Raw genomic sequence first — 23,923 nt, forward strand, 5'->3', positions numbered from 1 at the left:
CACTGATGGTTTTGTTTTTTTTTTTTAAACTCCTTTAAACTTTATTTTGGTCACATGTACAGAGGATGCACATGCTACAGTCCATAGCAGAAAGAGCAGTAGAATGTCTGATTCTAATCCTCATTGTACTATTGCTACCCAGTGGGCAACTCGGACAGATCTTTCTTCAAGGCTTCAGGGTCGGTTTTCTCTTTTGAAGTAGTAGGGTAATTCTGCCTGTCTTACGTGATTATTATGACAATCACAATAAGGCACTGCTTATGAAAGCCTTTAAAACAGCAGCGTGCTATTTATGTGTGTTCTGTTTACTGCTGATATTTCAGATGTGCCTGGTTAAGATTGACCTTTTACTGAATATAGTGCTATTATCAGTCTTAATGTGACTTTTTGCCTGAGCAGCTTGTTCTATATATTTGTGTAGGCAAAAACAGCTGGAAGATATCCTGGTTCTGGCTAAACAATTCCATGAGACAGCTGAGCCTATTTCTGACTTCTTATCTGTCACCGAGAAAAAGCTTGCTAACTCAGAACCTGTTGGCACTCAGACTGCCAAAATACAGCAGCAAATCATTCGGCACAAGGTAGGATGCAGTTGTGGTAGATGGAAACACAAAACTGGAATCAGAAATCCTAGAAAACTACCTGCAGCATTCTAGAAGATGTGTTTTTGTGGGATTTCTTAAGAATAAGTCTAATTTAAAATATGGTCATTATTAATTGGATTAGTCACATTCTTGAAGTAAAAATAGAAATGGACTCATAGGCTACCATTAGAAAAAACAGCTTTTGTTCTCTGTTTTTAGATTGTTTTTGCCATTCAGTAGGTAAACTTTTATGTTATTATTTAATTTATTATATCATTTATGATTCATTGCTTCATGTTTACTTTTCATTTGTTTTGTTTCTGTTATTCATTTTTTCCATGTGGATTTCCAGGCTCTGGAAGAAGAAATAGACAGCCATGCAGCAGATGTGCACCAGGCAGTCAAAATTGGGCAGTCCCTCTCCTCCCTGACGTGTCGTGCAGAGCAGGGTGTCCTGTCAGAAAAGCTAGACTCCTTGCAGGCCCGATTCAATGAGATTCAAGACCGGTGCTGTCGGAAAGCAGCCCTGCTTGAACAAGCGCTGTCTAATGCTAGGCTCTTCGGGGAGGATGAGGTGGAAGTGCTCAACTGGCTGGCTGAGGTTGAGGACAAGCTCAGTACAGTGTTCGTAAAGGATTACAGACAGGATGTCCTGCAGAAGCAGCATGCTGACCACCTGGTATTCATGTTTTCCATGCTTATTGGTTATGTTACTGCCTTATTTTGTAATTTCAATTCATGTTTCTCTTCATTTCTCTATTTTTTTTTTAATTCCAAACATTTCAACTTTATTTTATATGCAAGTACATAGTTACAGACTTGTTGCTAAGGACTAATCTACTTTTTGGTGAGTCCATGGAAATACTTGTACTTAATAAATTGAATCAGTCATTTTAGAAGGTGATCCAGAGTGTAACCTGGGGACCACCTCAATTCCAACTCATGTTTTATATCATTAAGGAATGTATCATTCACTTCCTACTTGAGCAGTTATGCAAAGACGAAGGTACTTTAACAAAACCAGATTGCCTAGATAGTGCCCAGGGCTTGCTCATATAGTCATAACTTTTTAAGTATTTCTAGAATTTATGTGCTCAAATTCCACGGATTCTGGGTCATCTTAGTAGAAAGAACGCTGTGCCTTTTTCATTTCATATTTTTGTGAAATGTCTTTGGGCGTGGTAAAAATCAGCAGATCATTTTTTTTTGGTTTTAATAATCTTAGATTCTTCTGCTTCATTAACTTCAGATACGGAGAGTTTTTAACCAGGATCCTGATTTAAATCTGCCTGTTCTTGCTGACTTTCTTCTCTTGAACTTTGTCTTATCCTTTGTTTTGGACATAGTAGGCATTTTTGCTCAATTCTTTACTTCTACCTTTCTTGGGTTCAGGTTTAGTACCAATAGAGTAGTAAAGCTGATTTAGTCCTAAATCTGTTCACATCCAGTACAACAGAAAGCCTGCCTATAAGTATCTGATTTCATTATTTTGAGTAATTAAAGGGGTAACCAAAGAGAAAAATTGAAGGGATCAGATACCTCATGTTTAAACTGGTATTCATCTCTTTACTTTGAAGTTGGTCTCTTTAAGGGCTCACATTTCTTTCCTTTTGCTGTGCCATAGTTTTAGGATTAATGGTGTTCTTTCCTTTCAGGCTTTAAATGAAGAAATTGTTAATAGAAAAAAGAATGTAGATCAAGCTATTAAAAACGGCCAGGCTCTGCTAAAACAGACCACAGGTACTTTGAAAAGTGCATCTCTTAGCACCCCAGTGGTCACACAGACAGTGACATCAGCACCCCGCACTAGCCACTGCTCTCCATAGGTGGGAGGCGCTTAGTACTCACTGACTGTATTACCAGCTCCTGGAGGCTGGTAGCCTGGGTTCCTAGTTCCTGTAAATCTTTTGAAAACTAAAACATTGTATTGTCTCAGACCTGAGGCGAAGGCATAGGAACAATATGTCTTCACCCCTATCCTCCAGGGTGTTGAATGCCAGCGTTTACTGAAAGGTGCTGGGGACATCTAGAAACACCTGCAGTCAAACTCAAATCCTAACAGTCTCAGAAGTGGCTTCTTCTATTGATTAAAGATTTTATTTCCCACCTCCCTTGGTGTGTGGGCTGCTAGGTTGAAACCACTGCCGTAGCAAGAGAGCATCTATAAAAGTTAAGCCCTGATTTGAAGAAAGAGGGAGTGAAGGGGCTCCCTCATATCCTATTGAAAATGAATAATTGTGTGCTGTTCCACAGGTGAGGAGGTATTGCTCATCCAAGAGAAACTGGACGGCATAAAGACTCGCTACGCAGATATCACAGTCACCAGCTCCAAGGCCCTCAGAACCTTAGAGCAAGCCCGGCAGCTGGCCACCAAGTTCCAGTCCACTTATGAGGAACTGACCGGGTGGCTGAGGGAGGTGGAAGAGGAGCTGGCAGCCAGTGGAGGACAGTCTCCCACAGGGGAGCAGATACCCCAGTTTCAGCAGAGACAGAAGGTAAGCCGTCACTTCACACTGAAAAGGGGAAAAATTTTCCTCTTAGAATCATGAAGTTCAAATTCTTGAGTTTTATCACCATCTCTACCTTAAATGTAAACCAGAAATTCCTTTTTTGTTTGCTTTTTAAGGGCCACACCCAAAGCATGCGGAGGTTCCCAGGCTAGAGATCGAATTGGAGCTACAGCCACTGGCCTACGCCACAGCCACAGCCATGCCAGATCTGAGCCACACCTGCAACCTACAGCACAGCTCATGGCAATGCCAGATCTTTAACCCGCTGAGCGAGGCCAGGGATCTAACCTGCGTCCTCATGAGTACCAGTCAGATTTGTTTCTGCTGAACCATGATGGGAACTCCTAAACCAAAAATTTCTGCCTGCCTCATTTCCTATTTACTCTTGGACAGTAAGGTTTGATACAAAGACAGACGTATATAAGAGCCCTTGTTATGATCTGAAGAATTAAAAAGAAAAATCTCAAAACCCTAGAAAGCTTGCTGCATATGTAGCTTTTTTTTTTTTTTTTTTTTTTTTTTGGGCCTCATCTGCAGCATGCGGAAGTTCCTAGGCCAGGGATCGAACCCAAGCCAAAGTAGTGACAAAGCCAAATCCTTAACTGCTAGGCCGCATATGTAACATTTTAGAATTTACCATCATAATTCATTCTCTAAAAGAGTACTTCATGGTTATGTTGTTCTGTTATAAGATCTTATGCAGTTCCAGATGCACAGAAATACTGTGTTAAGTACTTGTTGAGGTAAATGCCTGTGGTTAAAACGTTATTTATCATTTTGGTTGAAGTGAGGAGAAAAAAGCAAGAAGCACCATTCGTGTTACCCAGAGACAGTCTGGCTCAAGAAGTCTTGCAGACAGTTCTGAGCAGCAGCTGAGCCCAAAGTCAGGCTGTGCAGTGATTGAAAAATCTGAGACAAGAGAAAAATCAGTGAAGGAAGGAGGTCAGAGGCCTGCTGGGATGTGTGGTAGAGAGAGCGCTTTCCACCCAGCACAGCTGCTGATGGGCTTAATTTAGCAAGGGATGGCCTGAAAACTTTTCTCCCCTCCTTAGGAGCTGAAGAAGGAGGTCATGGAGCACAGGCTGGTGTTGGACACGGTGAATGAGGTGAGCCATGCGCTCTTAGAGCTGGTGCCCTGGAGAGCCAGAGAAGGGCTGGATAAACTTGTGTCCGATGCCAACGAGCAGTACAAGCTGGTCAGTGACACTGTTGGACAAAGGGTGGATGAAATTGATGCTGCTATTCAGAGATCACAACAGGTAATCTTTATAAACACCTCTGCATTAATATTTTAGGCAGTGGGGATATGTGTGTGAAGTATAAAACTATGACCCACATCAACACAGGTTCAGAAATAGAAATAAGGAGATCAAGCTCTATCTGATGCAACAAATTATTTCGGTGGTGGGAAGTGATTAGGTCAAGGGGGGTGAGGGTGGATCTTGGTGTGACCTAAAATACTTGACTCCTTTGAGTAGAGAAGAGCTTGGAAAAGAGTGTGTGTGAGCCCTTTTCTCACAAATGCCCTGCAAAGGGGCAGGTAGTGATGGGGGTGGGTGATATCTAGATCCAAACGTCCAAATGCATCACTGTCTTAGTTTGACATAATCATCTGTTAAATGGAAGAAGGGACTGAACCAAGAACTGTAATTACTATCAAATATGCTAACCAGAATATCAGAGCCATCTAAAATAGAACCCCCCGGTAAACACAGGTGTCACATTTCCCTCAGTCTTTTCTCTTCCTTGCTTTCTGGAAGAGTTATTTTTTTTTTCTTTGTAGCTACATATGCACCTACTGATATGTCATGGTGCAAAAAATAAATTAATATAACATGACTCCTTGGGTTCACAGTGATAAGTGAATGCTTTCTGAACCACACAGAAGTTTGCTCTGACGGACTCCAGGTCCACCCCCAGTGTATCGTAATTAATATCCCGATCTTGGCCAGATAATTTCGCTATGACGTATATCATACCTGGGAACTTACTTTTCTTTAAGTATTAGTGTAATTTGGCAATGTGGAAGGGGAAGAGATAAAAGATGGAGGAACTCTCATTAAACATCGGCCACATAGAACATGTTCTTAGGTTTTGTTGTTGTTGATACTATTGCATTCCATTTAAAGGTTTGATGTTCTTCTGGGGTCTTATGCTTCTTCAGCTGAGCGAGTACTTCCACGTTACCTTAACGCCCCTGTCTGCTGCCATGTTAGGTTGATGTATAAATATGGGACTAAAACTACTGTGTATGTATGCAAAAGAGCATTAGCAGAAAGAGAGCATAGCCTCCTAAAAGCACTCTCATTAGAAGTGTATTTCATTTGAAGGGTCTTGGTATCCATTGTTTCTAGCTGTAGAACCACTAACTGGGTTCTTTTACGTCTTTCTAAAGAAGTTGAAAGTGGACCAACTCATATTTGTTGAAGAATAATCGACTCTAAACTGGCTGCATCTTGATTTGGGATTTTATAAAATTCTCACCAATTTTGGCTTTGCTTGGTGAGATGTAAACTGTATTACTGAAAATCTAGGCCTTTCTGTATTGAATAAATTAGAATTCTAAGGAGGATGACCTTGGCTGTACTATTTCCATTTTTCTTCAATATGTCTGTTAGTATGAGCAAGCTGCTGATGCAGAGCTAGCTTGGGTTGCTGAAACAAAACGGAAACTGATGGCCCTGGGTCCAATTCGCCTGGAACAGGACCAGACCACAGCTCAGCTGCAGGTACAGAAGGTAAGTGTAACACCGATGTGTTGTCACTGTGTCCTGAGCTAGAAGAATCATCAGTAGTTTAGAGTGACTAAGAGAGAGTTTCTGACTGTCCCAAGGCAAGTAGAATGATTCAGTGTCATGGCGGTGGATAGAAACTAATTTTATAAATACTTGGTTAGGATAAGGAGGAGATTTTTGCCTTGTGAAAAAGGAGGAATAGGCTCATTTATCCGGGAAAGAACAGGTAGCAGTTTTCTGCTGGCTTTTCAGGAGGGAAGATATTTTTGTAAGCTACTAAAAGATAAGCACTGCAGATATGAAGTAGGAAAAGTGTCAGACATTATAAGAACAGTTTTTGATAAGGCCTTATCAAAGCAAAGAATTTTTCCTAGGCGATGTCTAACTTTCCACTAACACAGACTCAGGGTCTTGTACTCCTTGACTTAACTGCAGTTTACTTTTGAAAGGCTTTCTCCATTGACATTATTCGACACAAAGATTCCATGGATGAACTCTTCAGTCATCGTGGTGAAATCTTTGGCACATGTGGAGAGGAGCAAAAAGCTCTATTACAGGTAAATTACACTTACTAATTCATCATACTGTCCTTATCTTGATCATGGTGAATTAGAAATATAATTTTGAAACGATAATTCAAGAAAGTTTTTTTTCCCCTCTTATTTTTTTTTTATTTTTAATTTTTTTATTTTTGTCTTATTAGGGCCACACCCGAAGCATGTGGAGGTTCCCAGGGTAGGGGCCAAATAGGAGCTGTCACCACCCGCCTACACCACAGCCACAGCAACAAGGGAGCCGAGCTGCGTCTGTCACCACAGCTCACAGCAACACCAGATCCTGAACACACTGAGCAGGGCCAAGGATCGAGCCTGCATCCTCATGGATGCTAGTCAGATCCATTTCCACTGAGCCATGATAGGAACTCCCTTTTCCCTCTTATTGATAGTGATATTTAAGTCCAACTTAATGTTCTGGGGAATTCAGAACTCCTAACCCTGCATTCACAAATGTCTCTAAACAGCCTCACAGCCATACTGAAATGTGAATAATGTGAAATACATTGCACATTCTCTTTTTTTTTTTTTTTTTTTTTTTTTTTTGGTTTTTAGGGCTGCTCCTGTGGCATATGGAGGTTCCCAGGCTAGGGGTTGAATCAGAGCTACAGCTGCTGGCCTACTCCACAGCCACAGCAACGCCAGATCCAACCCAAGTCTGTGACCTGCATCACAGCTCACAGCAATGCCAGATCCTTTGACCACTGAGTGAGACCAGGGATCATACCCACATCCCCATGGATACTGGTTGGATTTGTTTCCTCTGCACCACAATGGGAACTCTCCCCCCCTTCATTATCACAGAGGAGTTGCTGCTCATCCTCAGTCTATAATGAGTTATCTTTGGGTTACCTTTCCAGGTAGATAGACAGTTTTCAAACCATCTGCAGATGTTAATCCCTGCTCTAAGTCCTTCTAAACAATCACTACACATTTTTTTCTGTGTTTTTTTTTTTTTTTTTTTTTTTTTTTTCTGATGGCCACACCACAGCAGATTCCTGGGCCAGGGATCCAAGCTGTGGCAACACTGGATCCTTTAACCCACTGTGCCAGGCCAGGGATCAACCCTGTACTTCTGCAGCAACCAGAGCTGCTACAGTCAGGTTCTTAACCTGCTGTGCCACAATGGGGACTCCTCATTACTCATTTCTTTTTTCTTTTCTTTCTTTTTTTTTTTTTAGGGCTGCTCCTTTGGCATATGGAAGTTCCTGGGCTAAGGTCAAATCGGAGCTCCAGCTGCCAGCCTACACCACAGCCACAGCAATGCCAGATGTAAACAGCATCTGCAACCTGCGCCATAGCTCACAGCAACGCTGTATCCTTAACCTACTGAGCAAGGCCAGGGATTGAACCCACATCCTTATGGATGATACTTGGGTTTGTTTCTGCTGAGCTACAATGAGAATTCCTCTCGTTACCCATTCCTAAAAGAATCAGCCAACAGTCCGTTTGTACACCAGTTTTTTTTCTTTTTTACAAACAGTATGGGTAACCGCTGTTTCCTCAGAAATCTTCATAAATTGAGCTACTCATCCTAAACATACAAAGCTTAAGTGCCAGTTTTGTGGAGATGTTTATCAGAGGAAAAAAGCCAAATGAAACTGGATGAGCAAATATGTCATCATAGTCCCTGAGATATTTATTCAAGCTGATTTGTTATAATACTGCCTAAATTGCAAAAGGTATTCACTGAAAGGTTAATTCTGCTATGTTGTGCTTGTGCTATTTTACTGTTTTTTGGGGTTTTTTTTCCTTTTGCCATTTCTTGGGCCGCTCCCTCGGCATATGGAGGTTCCCAGGCTAGGGGTCAAATCGGAGCTGTAGCTGCCAGCCTACTCCAGAGCCACACAACGCAGGATCTGAGCCGCGTCTGCGACCTACACCACAGCTCACAGCAACGCCGGATCATTAACCCACTGAGCAAGGGCAGGGATCGAACCCACAACCTCATGGTTCCTAGTCAGATTTGTTAACCACTGCGCCACGATGGGAACTCCTATTTTACTGTTTTTGAAACTACTTTCATTTTTTAAAAAACTATAGAAAAACATATGTATGGTAGGAAAGTTTAAAAATTCAGTTACACACAAAGAAAATAAAAATCACTTGTAATCTTACTAGATTAATCCCTATTTTTTAGATTTTAGTATGTATTCCTTTAACCTTTTTAGTGTGTATATACTACATTTTTTTCTTTAAAGCAGGATTCATACTGGTAGTAATACTTAACCCCTTTTTTGTTGGTCATAGGAAAAGACAGAGTCTTTAATACAGCAATACGAAGCCATTAGTCTGCTCAATTCAGAGCGTTACGCCCGCCTGGAGCGAGCACAGGTCTTGGTGAACCAGTTTTGGGAAACTTATGAGGAGCTCAGCCCCTGGATTGAGGAAACTCGGGGACTGATAGCACAGTTGCCTCCTCCGGCCATTGATCACGAACAGCTCAGGCATCAACAGGAGGAAATGAGGGTAAGGAGCAGGCTGTGCTTTATTTAATCGCAGACCCGAAAATGGGCTCCACGGTTTATCCAAAAACAGTACCCACTGAGTGTAAGTCTGTGTTATAAAATTCTTAACCCATGAGAATTTCCTCGCACAATAAAAATGTGTATTGGGATTTTTTCCTTTGTTTTTTAATATGAATCAGAGAGTATGATTATGGAAATGTCAGGAACCTGGTTATTGCAGAAGTAAACAACACCACGTGAAAATCAAGGGAGCTTAACATTCTTTCCAGTGACAGTGGGGCGTCATTGGACTGGAATGTGGTTGGGGGGCCCTTTCCATTTGGTTAGGCCCCTGTCGAAGTGCGAGCCTCCACTCAGGAATGTCAGAAAGCAGTCACTGCAGAGAGTTAAGATGAAAGGGAGATCTTTAGACACTCCAACTGATGCTATTGCCATCAAAGACAGCTTTTTAATGTTTGTTTTATTTGTGGTTTGTGGCGTGTGCTTATCCTATCTCTATTCCTGTAAAGGGAAGGACGTAAACTGGAAGTAAGGAGCAGTAAAGTTAAGGAGTGGTTGGATTACCAGAAATGTTCTTCATAGCTTGGCCTGCTCACTGTCTCCCAGGAGACAGACCTTAAGGCACGCAGATTGCAGTGTGGTACATGGAAGTGTTTATGAGTACAGAAAACATTGGGACACATTCATATTGCAGGCTGAGAGTGAGAGAGGATGTGTCTGGGAAGGCTTCCTGGGTGGCAGATCATCTGAATTGTCTTTTGAAAATTAAGAGAATTAGAGTCAGAGCCCAAGACTTCGATTTTTTTTTTTTTTTTTTTTCTTTTCTCCATAAATGGTGAGATGTTGGGACTTCCTGGGTTTCAGTAATTCAGTTTGTTCAGTTTGCATGAGTTCTGATCAAAGTACTTTAAGCAAACAAGCTGGTATAAAAATGCTCATTTTAACCCATATTTCTTCACATAGCAACTAAGGGAATCCATTGCTGAACACAAACCTCATATTGATAAACTGCTAAAGATAGGCCCCCAACTAAAGGAGTTAAACCCTGAAGAGGGGGAAATGGTGGAAGAAAAATACCAGAAAGCAGAAAATACATATGCCCAAATCAAAGAGGAGGTGCGCCAGCGGGCCCTGGCCCTGGATGAGGCTGTTTCCCAGTCAGCTCAGGTACGTGTGTGTCTTAAACTCAGATAACCTTCAGCTGTCTTTTAGACTAAGCAAGAGGCACTGTGTTGGAATGCCCCTGTGCTCAGGCATGTCCAGACCAGCATGCTGATGAAACACCATCCTCAGCCAACTGGAAGCCTTTGTCTTCTGCAGTTTTATTCCAGGGAACATTGGTTTACTGACAACTATGAGGAGGGTGAAATGCATCTTGACTAGTATATGTTACCTATTGATGGTTTCCTTGGAAACTCTATGTTGTGATGACCTTTTAAGCAGGGATAGTTTTGGGTAAATTCATCTTGAAGCAGCAAAAGCCTCAAGAAAAGTCAGACAGCTATTGGGCTTGTTGCTTTGGGGATTTAGACAGCACATTTGTTCTCTTATTCAAGAGGCCACCAGCTTACTCCTAGTTCAGAGAAAGATGCTTGACTAAGAGAGAAGTTAGAGCCAAGGAGAAACAAACCCCCAGCAGTGGAGTTTACAGCATGTAACTACATACTTTTCAACTAATATATTGTTATGTCTGGGTATTTTATTCCTATGTTTAGTCAGTTTTCTTGGTTAATATTTGTACTTACTCAAGTTTCTCCCCCCACCTTCCGTCCCATCTCTCACTCACATTGTGGAATGTGTTACTTTGTGTTGTTGCTGCCTGCTCCTGTCTTCCCCACATCGTCACATTTCATTGTTGTGTTGACCGCGCCCACCATTACAGATTACAGAGGTAAGGTAACCTACCCCTGTTGGGACTAGAGTGTTCTTATGAAGCTGAGACTTGAGAGGATTACTTATAAAGAAATGTCCCTTAACTTGAGTGGAATAAATTTCATTAATGCAGTTTATTATGCCAATTTCATTTGGGGCAAAACCTTGAAATGAGGGCATGATGGGAAGGGATTTTGTTAAGGAAATTTGACCATGTTATTTCCTATGGGACATTTAACAATTGGTAAGCCTTATTCTAATGAATGAATCCAGAGTTGGCTTTAGATAGCTTTTTTAGGGGGCAGTCTTAACTATTTTGCTCCTTTTTCTCCACTCTCTGCTTCGTATTTTAAATTACAATTTTACAATTATAGACACATTATTCAAAGTACCAGAAAAGTACAAAGGGTGATTGTTCTTTGAGAATAAGGTTAGCTTTGACCTTCCTTAATTACCTTTCACCATGCCAACTTTCTTTCTCACGATTACATCTGATGGGTTGTCAAATTGCATGCCATTGATACTTTTAAACTCCACTTCATGTAGTGTATGGAGTTCCCCATCCATTTGCACAGTTGGTGGAGGAACTCTAACTTGTTGGTCTAATCTGTTGCATGCAGCTGTCATCTGAGGTGTTGACACACTGACGCTCACTGGTTTCATAGTCTTGTCCCTTTCTCATCATGTTAGTTGGAATAGCGTTAATGATTTGAGTTGATTTCTGGTATGTTAAGTAACATCTTATTGATTCTTAAACAGTGAACTTTTTCTGATGGGCCAACTCTGGTGTACTGTGCCCCAAGTAGTTTCTCAGCTAGACCCAACACTTGGCAGCCACTGGGCTAGGCTGAGCACAGGTTTTATCCTAAACAGTAGTAGATTATACGTTGGTCTTACTCCCCAACATTTATCCTGGAAGTGTGAGGAAGTACTGCTGTGATGGCTAATGGTCTGACGTGTGTTTAGTTCCATGATAAAATCGAGCCCATGTTGGAGACTCTGGAGAATCTTTCCTCTCGCCTGCGTATGCCACCACTGATCCCTGCTGAAGTAGACAAGATCAGGGAATGCATCAGTGACAACAAGAGTGCAACGGTGGAGCTGGAGAAGCTGCAGCCGTCCTTCGAGGCCCTGAAGCGCCGTGGAGAAGAGCTCATTGGGCGATCTCAGGGAGCCGACAAGGATCTGGCTGCAAAAGGTGCTTAATTAATCTTTTTTTTTTTTTTTAATCAATGCAATAAATTCTGGATTTCCCATCGTGGCTCAGGGGAAACAAATCTGACTGGTATCCATGAGGATACAGGTTTAATCCCTGGCCTTGCTCAGTGGGTTAAGGATCTGGTGTTGCCGTGAGCTGTAGTTTAGGTCACAGATGCTGCTCAGATCTGGCATGGCTGTGGCTTTGGCATAGGCCAGCAGCTACAGCTCCAACTCAACCCCTAGCCTGGAAACATCCATATGCTGCAGGCGTAGCCCAAAAAGACCAAAAAAAAAAAGAATAAATTCTAGGCTCTGGTTACCTCCAGCATCCCACCAAATGTATTTCACTGATCGCAAAGGCAGTACCCAAGTAATGAGAATTCCACGAAATCATTTAGAATTCAGAACACATCTCCCCACTGAAACAAGGTTACAATTGGTAGTTAGATTCCCAAGCCAGAAAACAAATGCTCCTTTACCCCCCTAATATGAGTAAACTGCAGCACCCATAGTGGGTAGAACATAACTACCTTTTGTAACACTCTCCATTGGGAAACATAGCAGGTTCAACCCAGAACACTGGAAATAGAGTCCTCATCTCAGCCCCTTTGTAAGTGAGGAGTTTTATGTCTTAGCAGTACTTTTATAACAGATGATCACTCATTTCTAGATTACCTCTGTGATCGCTTTATTTGAGAGACCCACATAAGTGGAAAATGAGAATATGAAGATAATAATAAAGCTAAGGTAGAAAACTATGTTTCAGTTATAAATTTTTAGAGCTTTTTAAAGTATTATTTCTGTGAAAATGTGAGGATTAAATGTAATTTTTAATGAGGCTGATTTCAAGTCCTTAGAGAAGTCCCGTTCGCTCTTCTTTACCCCCTCAGAAATCCAAGACAAGTTGGATCAAATGGTGTTCTTCTGGGAGGACATCAAAGCTCGGGCTGAAGAGCGAGAAATTAAATTCCTTGATGTCCTTGAGCTAGCGGAGAAGTTCTGGTACGACATGGCAGCTCTCCTGACCACCATCAGAGACACCCAGGACATTGTCCACGACTTGGAAAGCCCCGGCATTGACCCATCCATCATCAAGCAGCAGGTCGAAGCTGCTGAGGTAAGAAAGAAGCAAAACCCTGTGTTCATCCTCTAGAAAAGCACTTTGTCCAAGTGTGTTGTGTTATCTGTTTAGCCAGACTGCGTGCCTTAAGAGTTCAATTTCTTTTAAGTAGTCTTTTTATACTTTAAAAAAAAAAAAAAAAAAAAAAGCAGCTGGTCATCATGGTAGATTTATTTTAATGTACAAGTTTTGCCACTTGTATAAAGTATGTACAGCCCCCACCAGCTGTGATATAGAGCAGATCCGTCACCCAAAAGTAATTCTGTTATCAGTTTTAAACTTAGCAATTCAAATTAGTAGAATGTGCTTTAAAAATCCAGTTTTGGAGTTCCTGTTGTGGTGCAGTAGAAACAAATCCAGCTAGTATTCATGAGGATGTGGGTTCCATCCCTGCCCTCGCTCAGTGGGTCTGAGAGCCAGTGTTGCCATGAGCTGTGGTGTAGGTCATAGATGTGGATCTGATTCTGAGTTGCTGTGGCTGTGGTATAGGCCAGCAGCTGTAGCTCCAATTCGACCCCTTGCCTGGGAACTTCTATATGCCAAGGATGCAGCCCTAAAGGGGGGTGGGGGGGGGGCAAAAAAATCCAGTTTTGCTTTCATTTCAGAATTTTGTCCTCACTATAATGTACCTTGTTTCTCAAGTAAATTTCTTTAATATAGAGACATAGGAAGTAGAAAAGAAATTAAACTCTGGATTCATCATGCAGAAATAACAACTTGCTTTGACATAACCTTTTTCTAGTCTTTTTGGGGAGCCCAATTTTTACTAAATGCATGTCTCATCGCCTCTTGTCCATTTTGGGCAAGCCAAGACAGTCTTGGTATTTTAACTATTTTCCATTTCCCCACCCCTGTCATTGCCAGACCATGCACCAGTTTTTAGGATCTGGCACAGAACTGACTTTCTTTAAGATTATATAGCCTGGTATTCCTGTTATGCTCATCTCTCAGCTCTTAAATTTGTGACTTGTGGAGTTCCCGTGGTGGCGCAGTGGTTAATGAATCCGACTAGGAACCATGAGGTTGCGGGTTCGGTCCCTGCCCTTGCTCAGTGGGTTAACGATCCGGCGTTGCCGTCAGCTGTGGTGTAGGTTGCAGACACGGCTCGGATCCTGCGTTGCTATGGCTCTGGCATAGGCCGGTGGCTACAGCTCCGATTAGACCCCTAGCCTGGGAATCTCCATATGCCATGGGAGCGACCCAAAAAATAGCTAAAAAGACAAAAAAAAAAAAAAAAAAAAAAATTGTGACTTGTATTATTTTATCCACATTGAGACATACTTCTCTTAATAGACTCCCAATGGTAGATTGTAATCTCCTTGGACCTTTGGTAAATTATTAAAGCTCATTGCACCTTTCTCAAGACTGTTTTATATATTTATTATTAATGTATAAAAATATATGTATATGAGAAAAATAACCAGAAGCTTCATGAGTGAGGTATTAAGAACATCAAAAGACTTCAGTGGAGTTCCCACTGTAGCACAGCTGGTTAAGGATCCAGCATCGTCTCTCCAACAGCGTGGGTTCAGTGCCCAGCACAGTGGGTTAAGGATCTGATGTTCCTGCAAGTATGGCGTAGGTCACAGCTGTAGCTTGGATTCGATCTCTGGCCCAGGAATTTCCATGTGCTGTAGGTGTGGCCAAGGGAAAAAAAAAAGGCTTTAATGAAATTGACAGTTCTGTTCAACATCTGCTATTGATGGGGATATGGATTACATTTGCAAAGTTTAGGAAGTTCTGTTCTGCTTTCTGTTTTGGCTTATGTTCTCTTCATTTACATGCAGACTATTAAGGAAGAGACAGATGGTCTGCATGAGGAGCTGGAGTTTATTCGAATCCTTGGAGCAGATTTGATTTTTGCCTGTGGAGAAACTGAGAAGCCAGAAGTGAAGAAGAGCATTGATGAGGTGTGGAGAAACGGACGGGGGCTTCAGACGGGGACGTTAGTGGGCTCGCTCTAAGAGTGGTATTAGTTGGAGAATGTGATTGACTCTTTTCCCCCTAGATGAATAATGCCTGGGAGAACTTAAACAAAACATGGAGGGAGAGGCTGGAAAAGCTCGAGGATGCCATGCAAGCTGCTGTGCAGTATCAGGACACTCTTCAGGTGAGAGGCCATGAGGTGACCACCACGGAAATATAGGTTCTGTGGTCTCTTTGTCATTATCTGAATCCAGCATAAGAATGGGTCACCTTCACAGGACTACAGCATTCCCAAGCTTAAGACAGTGCTGCTCCTGTATTGCCAGCCAAAGTTTTCCACTTCCAGTGCTGGAAGTTCCGACGTTAGAATTTCTGCTCTGCTTGCCATGTTTTTCATCATGTTCTCATAATATTTATCCTCACAGTGGCTATACAGTGAGGCTGGCCTGGCTGTCAAAGTCGTTGCTTTAGGAGGTTCCAAACCAGGTTATCTTGAAGCACAGCTTGGCACAGGACCCAGGGCACACCCTGACCTTGCTAGCTAGCCATGAAAATATAACTTTTTTTTCATATTTAGTTTTTCCAGATTGTAGTTTATTTTGGACAGTATTCATCTCTGCTTGTATTAGCAGAGATCATGCTAATGGTCTCCAGAGTCCTCGTGTGTTTGTTCTTTGACTGTTTATCTGTATTTTTATTTTAGGCTATGTTCGACTGGCTAGATAACACTGTGATTAAACTCTGCACAATGCCTCCTGTCGGCACTGACCTCAACACTGTTAAAGATCAGTTAAATGAAATGAAGGTTTGTACCTGGGAGTGGTTTTTGAAGAAGGGTTGCTTCTCTTTAGTTTTTAAAGACTTGGCTTGATGTTAACATTCAGTATGTCTTTGCCAGGAATTCAAAGTGGAAGTTTACCAGCAGCAAATTGAGATGGAGAAACTCAATCACCAGGGTGAACTGATGTTAAAGAAAGCTACCGATGAAACGGACAGAGACATTATACGAGAACCCTTGACGGAACTCAAACACCTCTGGGAGAACCTGGGTGAGAAAATTGCTCACAGACAGGTAAGGCACGTGGGAGGGGACATGAGTGGACTACTGTCTGCCGTTTTCTCATTTCCTAACAAGCGTTCCCTTTATTTCATTTTCTGAGCAGCATAAGCTGGAAGGTGCTCTCTTGGCCCTTGGCCAGTTCCAGCATGCCTTAGAGGAGCTAATGAGTTGGCTGACTCACACTGAAGAGTTGCTAGATGCTCAGAGACCGATAAGCGGAGACCCAAAAGTCATTGAAGTTGAGCTCGCAAAGCACCACGTAAGTATTTTGAGACCAGGTACTGCCACCCAAAGTGTTTTGGTGGTGTGCACACCTTAGGGAACCAGGCTTAATGATATCTCTAAAGATAAATTATGTTGCCCAACATCTCTTAGGTTCTAAAAAATGATGTTTTGGCCCATCAAGCCACGGTGGAAACAGTCAATAAAGCTGGCAATGAGCTTCTTGAATCTAGCGCTGGAGATGATGCCAGCAGCTTAAGGAGCCGTTTGGAAACAATGAACCAGTGCTGGGAGTCAGTATTACAAAAAACAGAGGAGCGGGAGCAGCAGCTTCAGTCAACACTGCAGCAGGTACAAGCACGGTCCAAGATGGGTAGAGCTACGCACATGGCATTTTCGAAAGAAAGCCTGTCTTAAGTCAACGAAAGGACAGTGGTTTAGGGTAGAACCCCCTCTGCATTGAGAGAAGGTCATTTCTGTGCTGGAACTTGTCTGGAAAGAACAGCTTTTGGTTGGCTTGTTCTTTTTGGATTAGTTTGTCTTCTCTCTCGTGTGTGTGTGTGTGTGTGTGTGTGTGTGTGTGTGTGTGTGTGTGTGTGTGTGTGTGTGTGTGTGTGTGTGTGTGTGTGTGTGTGTGTGTGTGTTTTTAGGGCCACACCCATGGCATATGTATGGAAGTTCCCAGCCTAGGGGTCAAATTGGAGCAGGAGCTGCCGGCCTTTGCCGCAGCCACAGCAATAGCCACATCAGATCTGAGCCACATCTATGACCTACACTACAACTTACAGCACTGAGGGCAGGGATCAAACCTGCGTCCTCATGGATACTAGTCAGGTTCTTTACCATTAAGCCACAGCAGGAATTCCCTTTTTGAATTAGTTGGTAGTCTGGTCCCTTTGTCTGCTATTCAGAGTTAGTAGATCTTTGTTGTAACAAACCTTGGTCACCGTTTCAGTTATTTCTTGGATCAGGTCAGGTCCTTCCAGATCCATACTCAAAGTGCCTTAGTCAGTTCATCAGGTGATATCAGATACCTGTATCTTACAGCGAGGTCTGAAGGATTTTGCTTGATTCTAAAAATATGTAAATATATTGGCCCCCTGCACATCCAGCACCAGAACAACCCTGCCTGAGAGCAGCCCAAAATTCCTCCCTCAAGAGATTCCTCACATGGTCATTTAGAAAGTTTACCTTTGAAATTGACTACTGACTTTCCCCGATGTCTTTTCTCAAAAGGCCCAGGGTTTCCACAGTGAAATTGAAGATTTCCTCTTGGAACTGACTAGAATGGAGACCCAACTTTCAGCATCCAAGCCTACAGGAGGACTTCCAGAAACTGCTAGGGAACAGCTTGATACACACATGGTAATAGCTTTCTTGAAACTGAGCGTGAGCATCCCTTAATCATAGCTCCTTTCTGAATCCACAGAGATACGTGTATCTGGGAGTCAACCAGGTAGTACATTTTCACTGACAATTGAGTACTTGGGGATTGCTGCTCTGTACAGGCTTTTAACACCCTACAATAGGCAGCAGTAACGACAGGGAAGAGTCGACCTGAAATACATTGGTGAGCTGGTAAATTTCTAGTTAATTGGATTCACTGCACAGGAATATTGATTTGACGGTGAGAGCATCAAGATGACAAATACATAATAAAACAGATGTGGTCATATTTAAGAAAAGGACTACTTAGGAAGGATTTAAGGAAATCCAGTAGAAACTGACAGTATTTCAATAAAGGCAACGTAATTTCTAGGCAAATCCCTCAGGAAAAGAGGAAATAAATTTGTGATTCTTAAAAAAATTCTGGTAACAAAATTATTTTTATGTTAGGGAGGAGTGGTGGGTTTCATTCCGTAATTGTTCAGTAGTTGAATTGAATCCATAAGAAAGAATTTTGATCAAAACGAGACCTAAATCTGTGTATGGGTGTCTTTCAGGAAATTGGCATTATTGATGTCGTTCTTGCCTTTTCTTATAGGAACTCTATTCCCAGCTCAAAGCCAAGGAGGAGACTTACAATCAGCTACTGGACAAGGGCAGGCTGATGCTTCTCAGCCGCGATGATTCTGGGTCTGGCTCAAAGACAGAACAGAGCGTGGCACTCTTGGAGCAGAAGTGGCATGTGGTCAGCAGTAAGATGGAAGAAAGAAAGGTATAACTGCAAAATTCAGAGTTAGTGTAGTTGGTTTAGTGATTGCATGCAGTTATCATCTAGTTTCTATACAGATTTTGTTAAGACCCCCTTATATTGTAAGAGAAGCTAGCAAAACCAATATCCTCAGAATTGGCTTTGTGCTAATCGAGCCATCTTCTTGCCATTTCATTTCTTTTTTCCATCCATGTCAAGCTGCATTGATGCTACTAGTTTCTGCCAGTACTTGCTCTTACAATACTGCATTCCCTTTCTGCATCTACCAGTTAAAGCATTACTGCCTGTAACTGCTCAGTGATGGACTGTATATTCCATATTAATTACTGATTTGTGTTCCTACTTAAAAACGGGTTTTGTGGTAGTTGGTGACTTGGGATTGGGAGGTTGGGAACAGCACACAGGGTGTATCACTAATAATTCCTTTCTAGTGTAAGTGCAATATAAAGAAAATTTACTAAAACTCAGGAGTAGGAAACTGTATGGCTTCTTCCTACTCTTCCTCAAAAATCAAATTCTCTTTAAAAGAAAAGTAATCAGAGATCAAGGCATTTACCCCAAAACAATGCTTTTTTTTAATGAGTACAGAGTTTTAGAATATCTCTCTGCACAGAGTTTCTGTACTAGGTGGATAAAACATAAAATACGTGGTCAAATCCATTGGCTACATCCATTGAACAGATAGATGCTAGTCGTGCATGTACCAGGCATTGTGCTAGGCGTACACTGGAAGCAGTAAAGGCATGAACGGTGTCATCATGAACTTTTAATGGGCAGAAGGAAATAAACCACATATTCATAAAAATGTTGAGAGGAGCATTAATTTGATAGAATTCTTCTAGTGTGGGATCTGGTAACTTTGTTATACAAAGAATGGGCAGAGGGCCTGAGTGTATGGCTGTGTTCTAATTCTTTGATGAGGCTCCTCTATAATTCCTGCCGAATGGAGAACTAAGACTAATTAAAGAAATCGAGGGAGATTCTGACACGTAATCAGGAAGTTTCTAGAGAGTTTTCCCAACAGTGGAGCAGGTTGCTTCGAGAAATACAGTTTTGGCCCTTGAACAACTGGGTTTCAATTGTGCAGGTCCACTTATTTGCAGCATTTTTTTTTCCCAGTAAATTTGTCTGTAGTATTACACAATCCCCACTTGGTTGAATCTTGGGATTCAGGACAGTGGATACGGTGGCCTGACTGTAAAGTTACACATGGATTTTCAGCTTCTTGGAGGATCGACTCTTGTAACCCCGTGTTATTCAAGGGTCAGCTGAACTTGATTGAGCAAAGGCTAGCTAGCTGTCAAGTACAGTTATTTCTGATTTTGCAAGAACATTGCATTTCAGGACCACTAAAATCATTTAAGTGTGTGTGGTGCTCTCTTAAAGAATATGTAGATAAAATGATGTGGAAAGATTTTCTGCCATCTAGTAACTTGCAGTATATTCTTAGCATTTCTATAATAGATTTGAGGTAGATTTATTTTTTCCACTTGATTTGTTTAGATTGAGTCTGTAGGTTTTTGTAACATTCATTATGATTAGGTTAAAAGTAACCTGAAAACACCAAAAGGAAAGTAAAAAGCAATGAACATTTTTAGTATACGTATAGGGTTTCTTTCTGTGAATATTTTGCATATATTCGTTTTGAACAACCTGTTGTTACTCTGCTTTGCCCGCCTGGTGGATGGGCCAGGGGCAGAGGTCTCGGGACGGAGCTTATAGACTCTGGAGTTGGGATGTACCCATAGAGAGTAGCATGCACCCTGACTGAGCCATTGCTTTTTTGCCATTCTGATGTCGCACTTTTTCAGGTGCCATGTTTTCTGAAAACGTATTTAGAGAGCACTGCAGTGAACACCATCCTCACAGAGATGTGCTTTTCATTTAGCTGTTTTCATGCCACTCAAAGGACATTAAAGAAAATCAAGACTTTGCCAAAGCAGGTCGCAGATCCTGCAGCTGTCACCACGGAAGAGTCTGTTCACTTACGTTTACTGAATGGCTTGAATGGCTTTATTCCTGTTCTTGAGTGTCTCCGGAAGTGGGGAATGGCAGAGAAAGCCACTTATGAGCTGCAGCCTGTGCTCTTTGCTTTTCCCTGCACAGTCGTTTCAGTTTCAGACACCAACATTAAAATCTCCCCTTCTTTGCAAACAAGGCATGTTTAGGGGTTGATTAAATGAGGCTTCCTTTTTGGAAGTCATTTCATTTGGTGTACAATTCGTGCCTTTGTCCTTGAAGCTACAATTCCTGAATTTGGCACTTTTCTTTTGCGTGTGTGTATGTGTGTGTTTTACTTAAAATTTAGTCAAAGCTGGAAGAAGCCCTCAACCTGGCAACAGAATTCCAGAATTCCCTGCAAGAATTTATCAACTGGCTCACTCTGGCAGAGCAGAGTTTAAACATCGCCTGTCCTCCTAGCCTGATTCTAAACACAGTCCTTTCCCAGATAGAGGAGCACAAGGTAACAATGGCATTACAATGTCGTCTTCTTTTTGAAAGTACCCATTGAAAGAGATGCTCCTCTATCTTATCTCCAGTTTAAAAAGAGTAATATTTTCCCCTCAGGTGTTTGCTAATGAAGTAAATGCTCATCGAGACCAGATTATTGAGCTGGATCAAACTGGGAATCAGTTAAAGTTCCTTAGCCAAAAACAGGATGTTGTTCTGATCAAAAATTTGTTGGTTAGCGTCCAGTCTCGATGGGAGAAGGTTGTCCAGCGATCTATTGAAAGAGGGCGCTCCCTGGATGATGCCCGAAAGCGGGCAAAGCAAGTAAGTTGTAAAAGAAAGATACTGGTGTGCTGAACCATCTGGGTCACAGTTGTTGGTTCATGTAAAAGTGCCATGTTGTGTGCACGTTCGTTCCTGTTACAACTTATTTCTTATGTAATTTTAGTTCCATGAAGCTTGGAAAAAACTGATTGACTGGCTAGAAGATGCAGAGAGTCACCTGGACTCAGAACTGGAGATATCCAACGACCCAGACAAAATCAAACTTCAGCTCTCCAAGCATAAGGTGTGCGGTTCACTACTCTCAGCTCCTGAGCTTGGTGTTCACGGAGGATTGTCACTTGCTGAAAATGCCAGAACTGGTCAAAAGAAAACTAATGGGCAATGTTAAACGGTCAAGATCAGAAAGCCACGCTTCCATTTTGTATCTAGATAGTGTCTAACTATGACCCCTGCTCATTTGCGTAAGAGTTCAAACAAAGTGGTTGTGGGAGTAGCCAGCGAAAACTGTGGCTTTTTGAAGTAGTCATCCAGTGGTGTATGCAGCACAAGCAAAACCTTATAAATTTCTTCAGGGTTAGCTGTTATTCATTTTAGTTCAAGAAATATTGACATTCATACCATATCTGGATACCCACCAGAAAACTCAGTGTCATCTAACTTTTGGCTTTTTTTTTTTTCTTCTTCTTCTTCTTCTTTTCTGGAAACAGGAGTTCCAGAAAACTCTTGGTGGCAAGCAGCCTGTGTATGATACCACAATTCGAACGGGCAGAGCCTTGAAAGAAAAGACTTTGCTTCCTGATGACACTCAGAAACTTGACAACTTACTGGGTGAAGTCAGAGACAAATGGGATACTGTTTGTGGCAAGTCTGTGGAGAGGTGGGCATGGTGTCCCCCTCTGTGTGTCTGTATGTTATCTCAGAAGTAACCAAGGATGGTGACAGGATTCTATAAAATGGTCATAAAGCCAGTACATCAGTAACAGGTTTTGTGGCACCTTGCTGTCTCCGGTTAATTCAGTGAGAGTTCTGAAATAATTTGAATAGACTATATGAAAATTATCTTACTTTCAACTTGAACCTTACTGTGTTACAAAGAGAGAAACCTAGAAAGTCAAGCCAAAAGGAAAAGACGACCTGTAACTCTTTATGTTAATCACCGGTTTGTAATGCCAGTAGCCGTCTCACCGAGTGTCTCTTGTGTTGGAAGCTGGACAAAGGCTCTGATGTATTATCTCATTTAACGGTTATGAGGATCACTGTATCCTCGTAACATCTGAGGTTTGGGGACTGTTCTCCCTCTTTTACACATGAACAAACAGTCATAGGAGTTCCCACCATGGCTCAGCAGAAACAAATCTGTTGAGGATCCATGAGGACGCAGGTTCAATCTCAGGCCTCGCTCAGTGGGTTAAGGATCTGGCGTTGCCGTGAGGTGTGGTGTAGGTCACAGACACAGCTCGGATCTGGTGTTGCTGAGGCTGTGGCGGTTAGAACGGTAACTGCAGCTACGATTCGACCCTGAGCCTGGGAACCTCCATGTGCTCTGGTTGCAGCCCTAAAAAGACACAAATAGAAAGAAACAGTCATAAAGAGGTTTCTTATTACCTCCCTTACACTCACTCAGCTCCTAAGCACCAGAGCTGGCAATTTGGTTCTAAGAGTTGTACGTTTATCCATTTCTACCCATTATGCTATGGAAGCATTATGCTATCTCTGTATTATTTGTACTCCCAATTTTTCAAATGAGGTGACTAAGGTTTATGGAGGTAAAGAGATGACCCAGAGTCTCACAGTTGGAGGAGAGCTAGGAGTTGAACTCCTGGCTCCAGACCATTAACAGAACCATCACCCGCTGCTGGAGTGTATAATGTAAATGGAACAGACCTTAGGCCGTCGGGCAGGTCCGGCTGGATACAACTGCACTCAAAGGTGCCAGAAGGGCACCTGTCACCTGCATAAGGCATGATCTTTCCAAGAGAGTGGTTTGAGTTTAAAATGTCTCAACATCTTAGTCACTCCTTATATCAAGTTCAAGCAGTGTTCCCTTTCAAAGAAGAGTGAGCAATTCATAAAAGAATCCCTGTAAACAGTGATGTTTGTGTGCTTTTCTCAGGCAGCACAAGCTGGAGGAGGCCCTGCTGTTTTCAGGCCAGTTCATGGACGCTCTGCAGGCCCTGGTCGACTGGTTGTACAAGGTGGAGCCACAGCTGGCTGAGGACCAGCCAGTGCACGGGGACCTGGACCTTGTCATGAACCTCATGGATGCCCACAAGGTGGGGGCAAGATCTGGGCTGTGTGGAGGGCAGAGCCGTTGGGTCCTTCACCGTGTGCATGCTGCCCTGCTAGGGCTCTCCTTGAAAGAAGGTCTCAAAGAGCCTGTGTCTCTGCTTGTCAAGAGAGGCGGCTCCTTGCTCTGTGTATGTGTAAACACACTGTTGCCAGGATTCTGCATCAGTCACAAAGAATTTACCAAAATTGGTTGGATTCAGATTTGCCAATGTGTAAAACATCACTTGAGGCTCCTGCCACTTCCTGCTTGTATCTCTCAGTTGAGTAAAAATGAGTTCAAATTCAGGAGCCCCTCAAGATAGCCATTTCCACTTGATTCCTAAAATGGAAGCTTGTTAAACTACTTCTGAACTGTGCACACCAACATTTAGGGTAACCTACTCCTGTACATGAGCTGCATAACGTCTTCTTGCTTCAGCACAAAGTATTCAGCTTTACCTTGAAGTTACACCAAATTCTTATTATGTGTATGGCAGATGGGCTCTTAACAGC

At 42.2% G+C, this 23,923-nt stretch overlaps 1 protein-coding gene across 50 annotated transcripts in view; it reads left to right on the forward strand.

Annotated features, from left to right (window-relative positions):
• MACF1 (microtubule actin crosslinking factor 1) overlaps positions 1–23,923 on the forward strand; it is a 357,817-nt gene that overhangs the window by 305,426 nt on the left and 28,468 nt on the right. For 38 of the 50 annotated variants that reach the window (XM_084963963.1, XM_084963980.1, XM_084963966.1 and 35 more), the window contains 24 exons: positions 422–581; positions 937–1,263; positions 2,240–2,324; positions 2,838–3,079; positions 4,147–4,353; positions 5,713–5,832; positions 6,279–6,386; positions 8,634–8,852; positions 9,815–10,018; positions 11,690–11,921; positions 12,814–13,040; positions 14,831–14,953; positions 15,052–15,153; positions 15,673–15,774; positions 15,868–16,041; positions 16,133–16,288; positions 16,405–16,602; positions 17,488–17,616; positions 18,236–18,409; positions 20,715–20,870; positions 20,975–21,181; positions 21,306–21,425; positions 21,850–22,019; positions 23,256–23,415. In XM_084963963.1, coding sequence (XP_084820089.1) covers positions 422–581; positions 937–1,263; positions 2,240–2,324; positions 2,838–3,079; positions 4,147–4,353; positions 5,713–5,832; positions 6,279–6,386; positions 8,634–8,852; positions 9,815–10,018; positions 11,690–11,921; positions 12,814–13,040; positions 14,831–14,953; positions 15,052–15,153; positions 15,673–15,774; positions 15,868–16,041; positions 16,133–16,288; positions 16,405–16,602; positions 17,488–17,616; positions 18,236–18,409; positions 20,715–20,870; positions 20,975–21,181; positions 21,306–21,425; positions 21,850–22,019; positions 23,256–23,415 — 4,102 coding nt within the window. Of the gene's footprint in view, positions 1–421; positions 582–936; positions 1,264–2,239; positions 2,325–2,837; positions 3,080–4,146; positions 4,354–5,712; positions 5,833–6,278; positions 6,387–8,633; positions 8,853–9,814; positions 10,023–11,689; positions 11,922–12,813; positions 13,041–14,830; positions 14,954–15,051; positions 15,154–15,672; positions 15,775–15,867; positions 16,042–16,132; positions 16,289–16,404; positions 16,603–17,487; positions 17,617–18,235; positions 18,410–20,714; positions 20,871–20,974; positions 21,182–21,305; positions 21,426–21,849; positions 22,020–23,255; positions 23,416–23,923 lie in introns of all 50 variants that reach the window. The other 12 variants (XM_084963996.1, XM_084963999.1, XM_084963992.1 and 9 more) reach the window with 2 other exon arrangements.

Source organism: Sus scrofa, chromosome 6 (genome assembly GCF_054392235.1).
Source record: "Sus scrofa isolate SSC_HxYL_T2T_F1_AM1 chromosome 6, Sscrofa_HxYL_maternal_Yorkshire_Landrace_v2.0, whole genome shotgun sequence".
Classification (NCBI taxonomy): Eukaryota; Metazoa; Chordata; class Mammalia; order Artiodactyla; family Suidae; genus Sus; species Sus scrofa.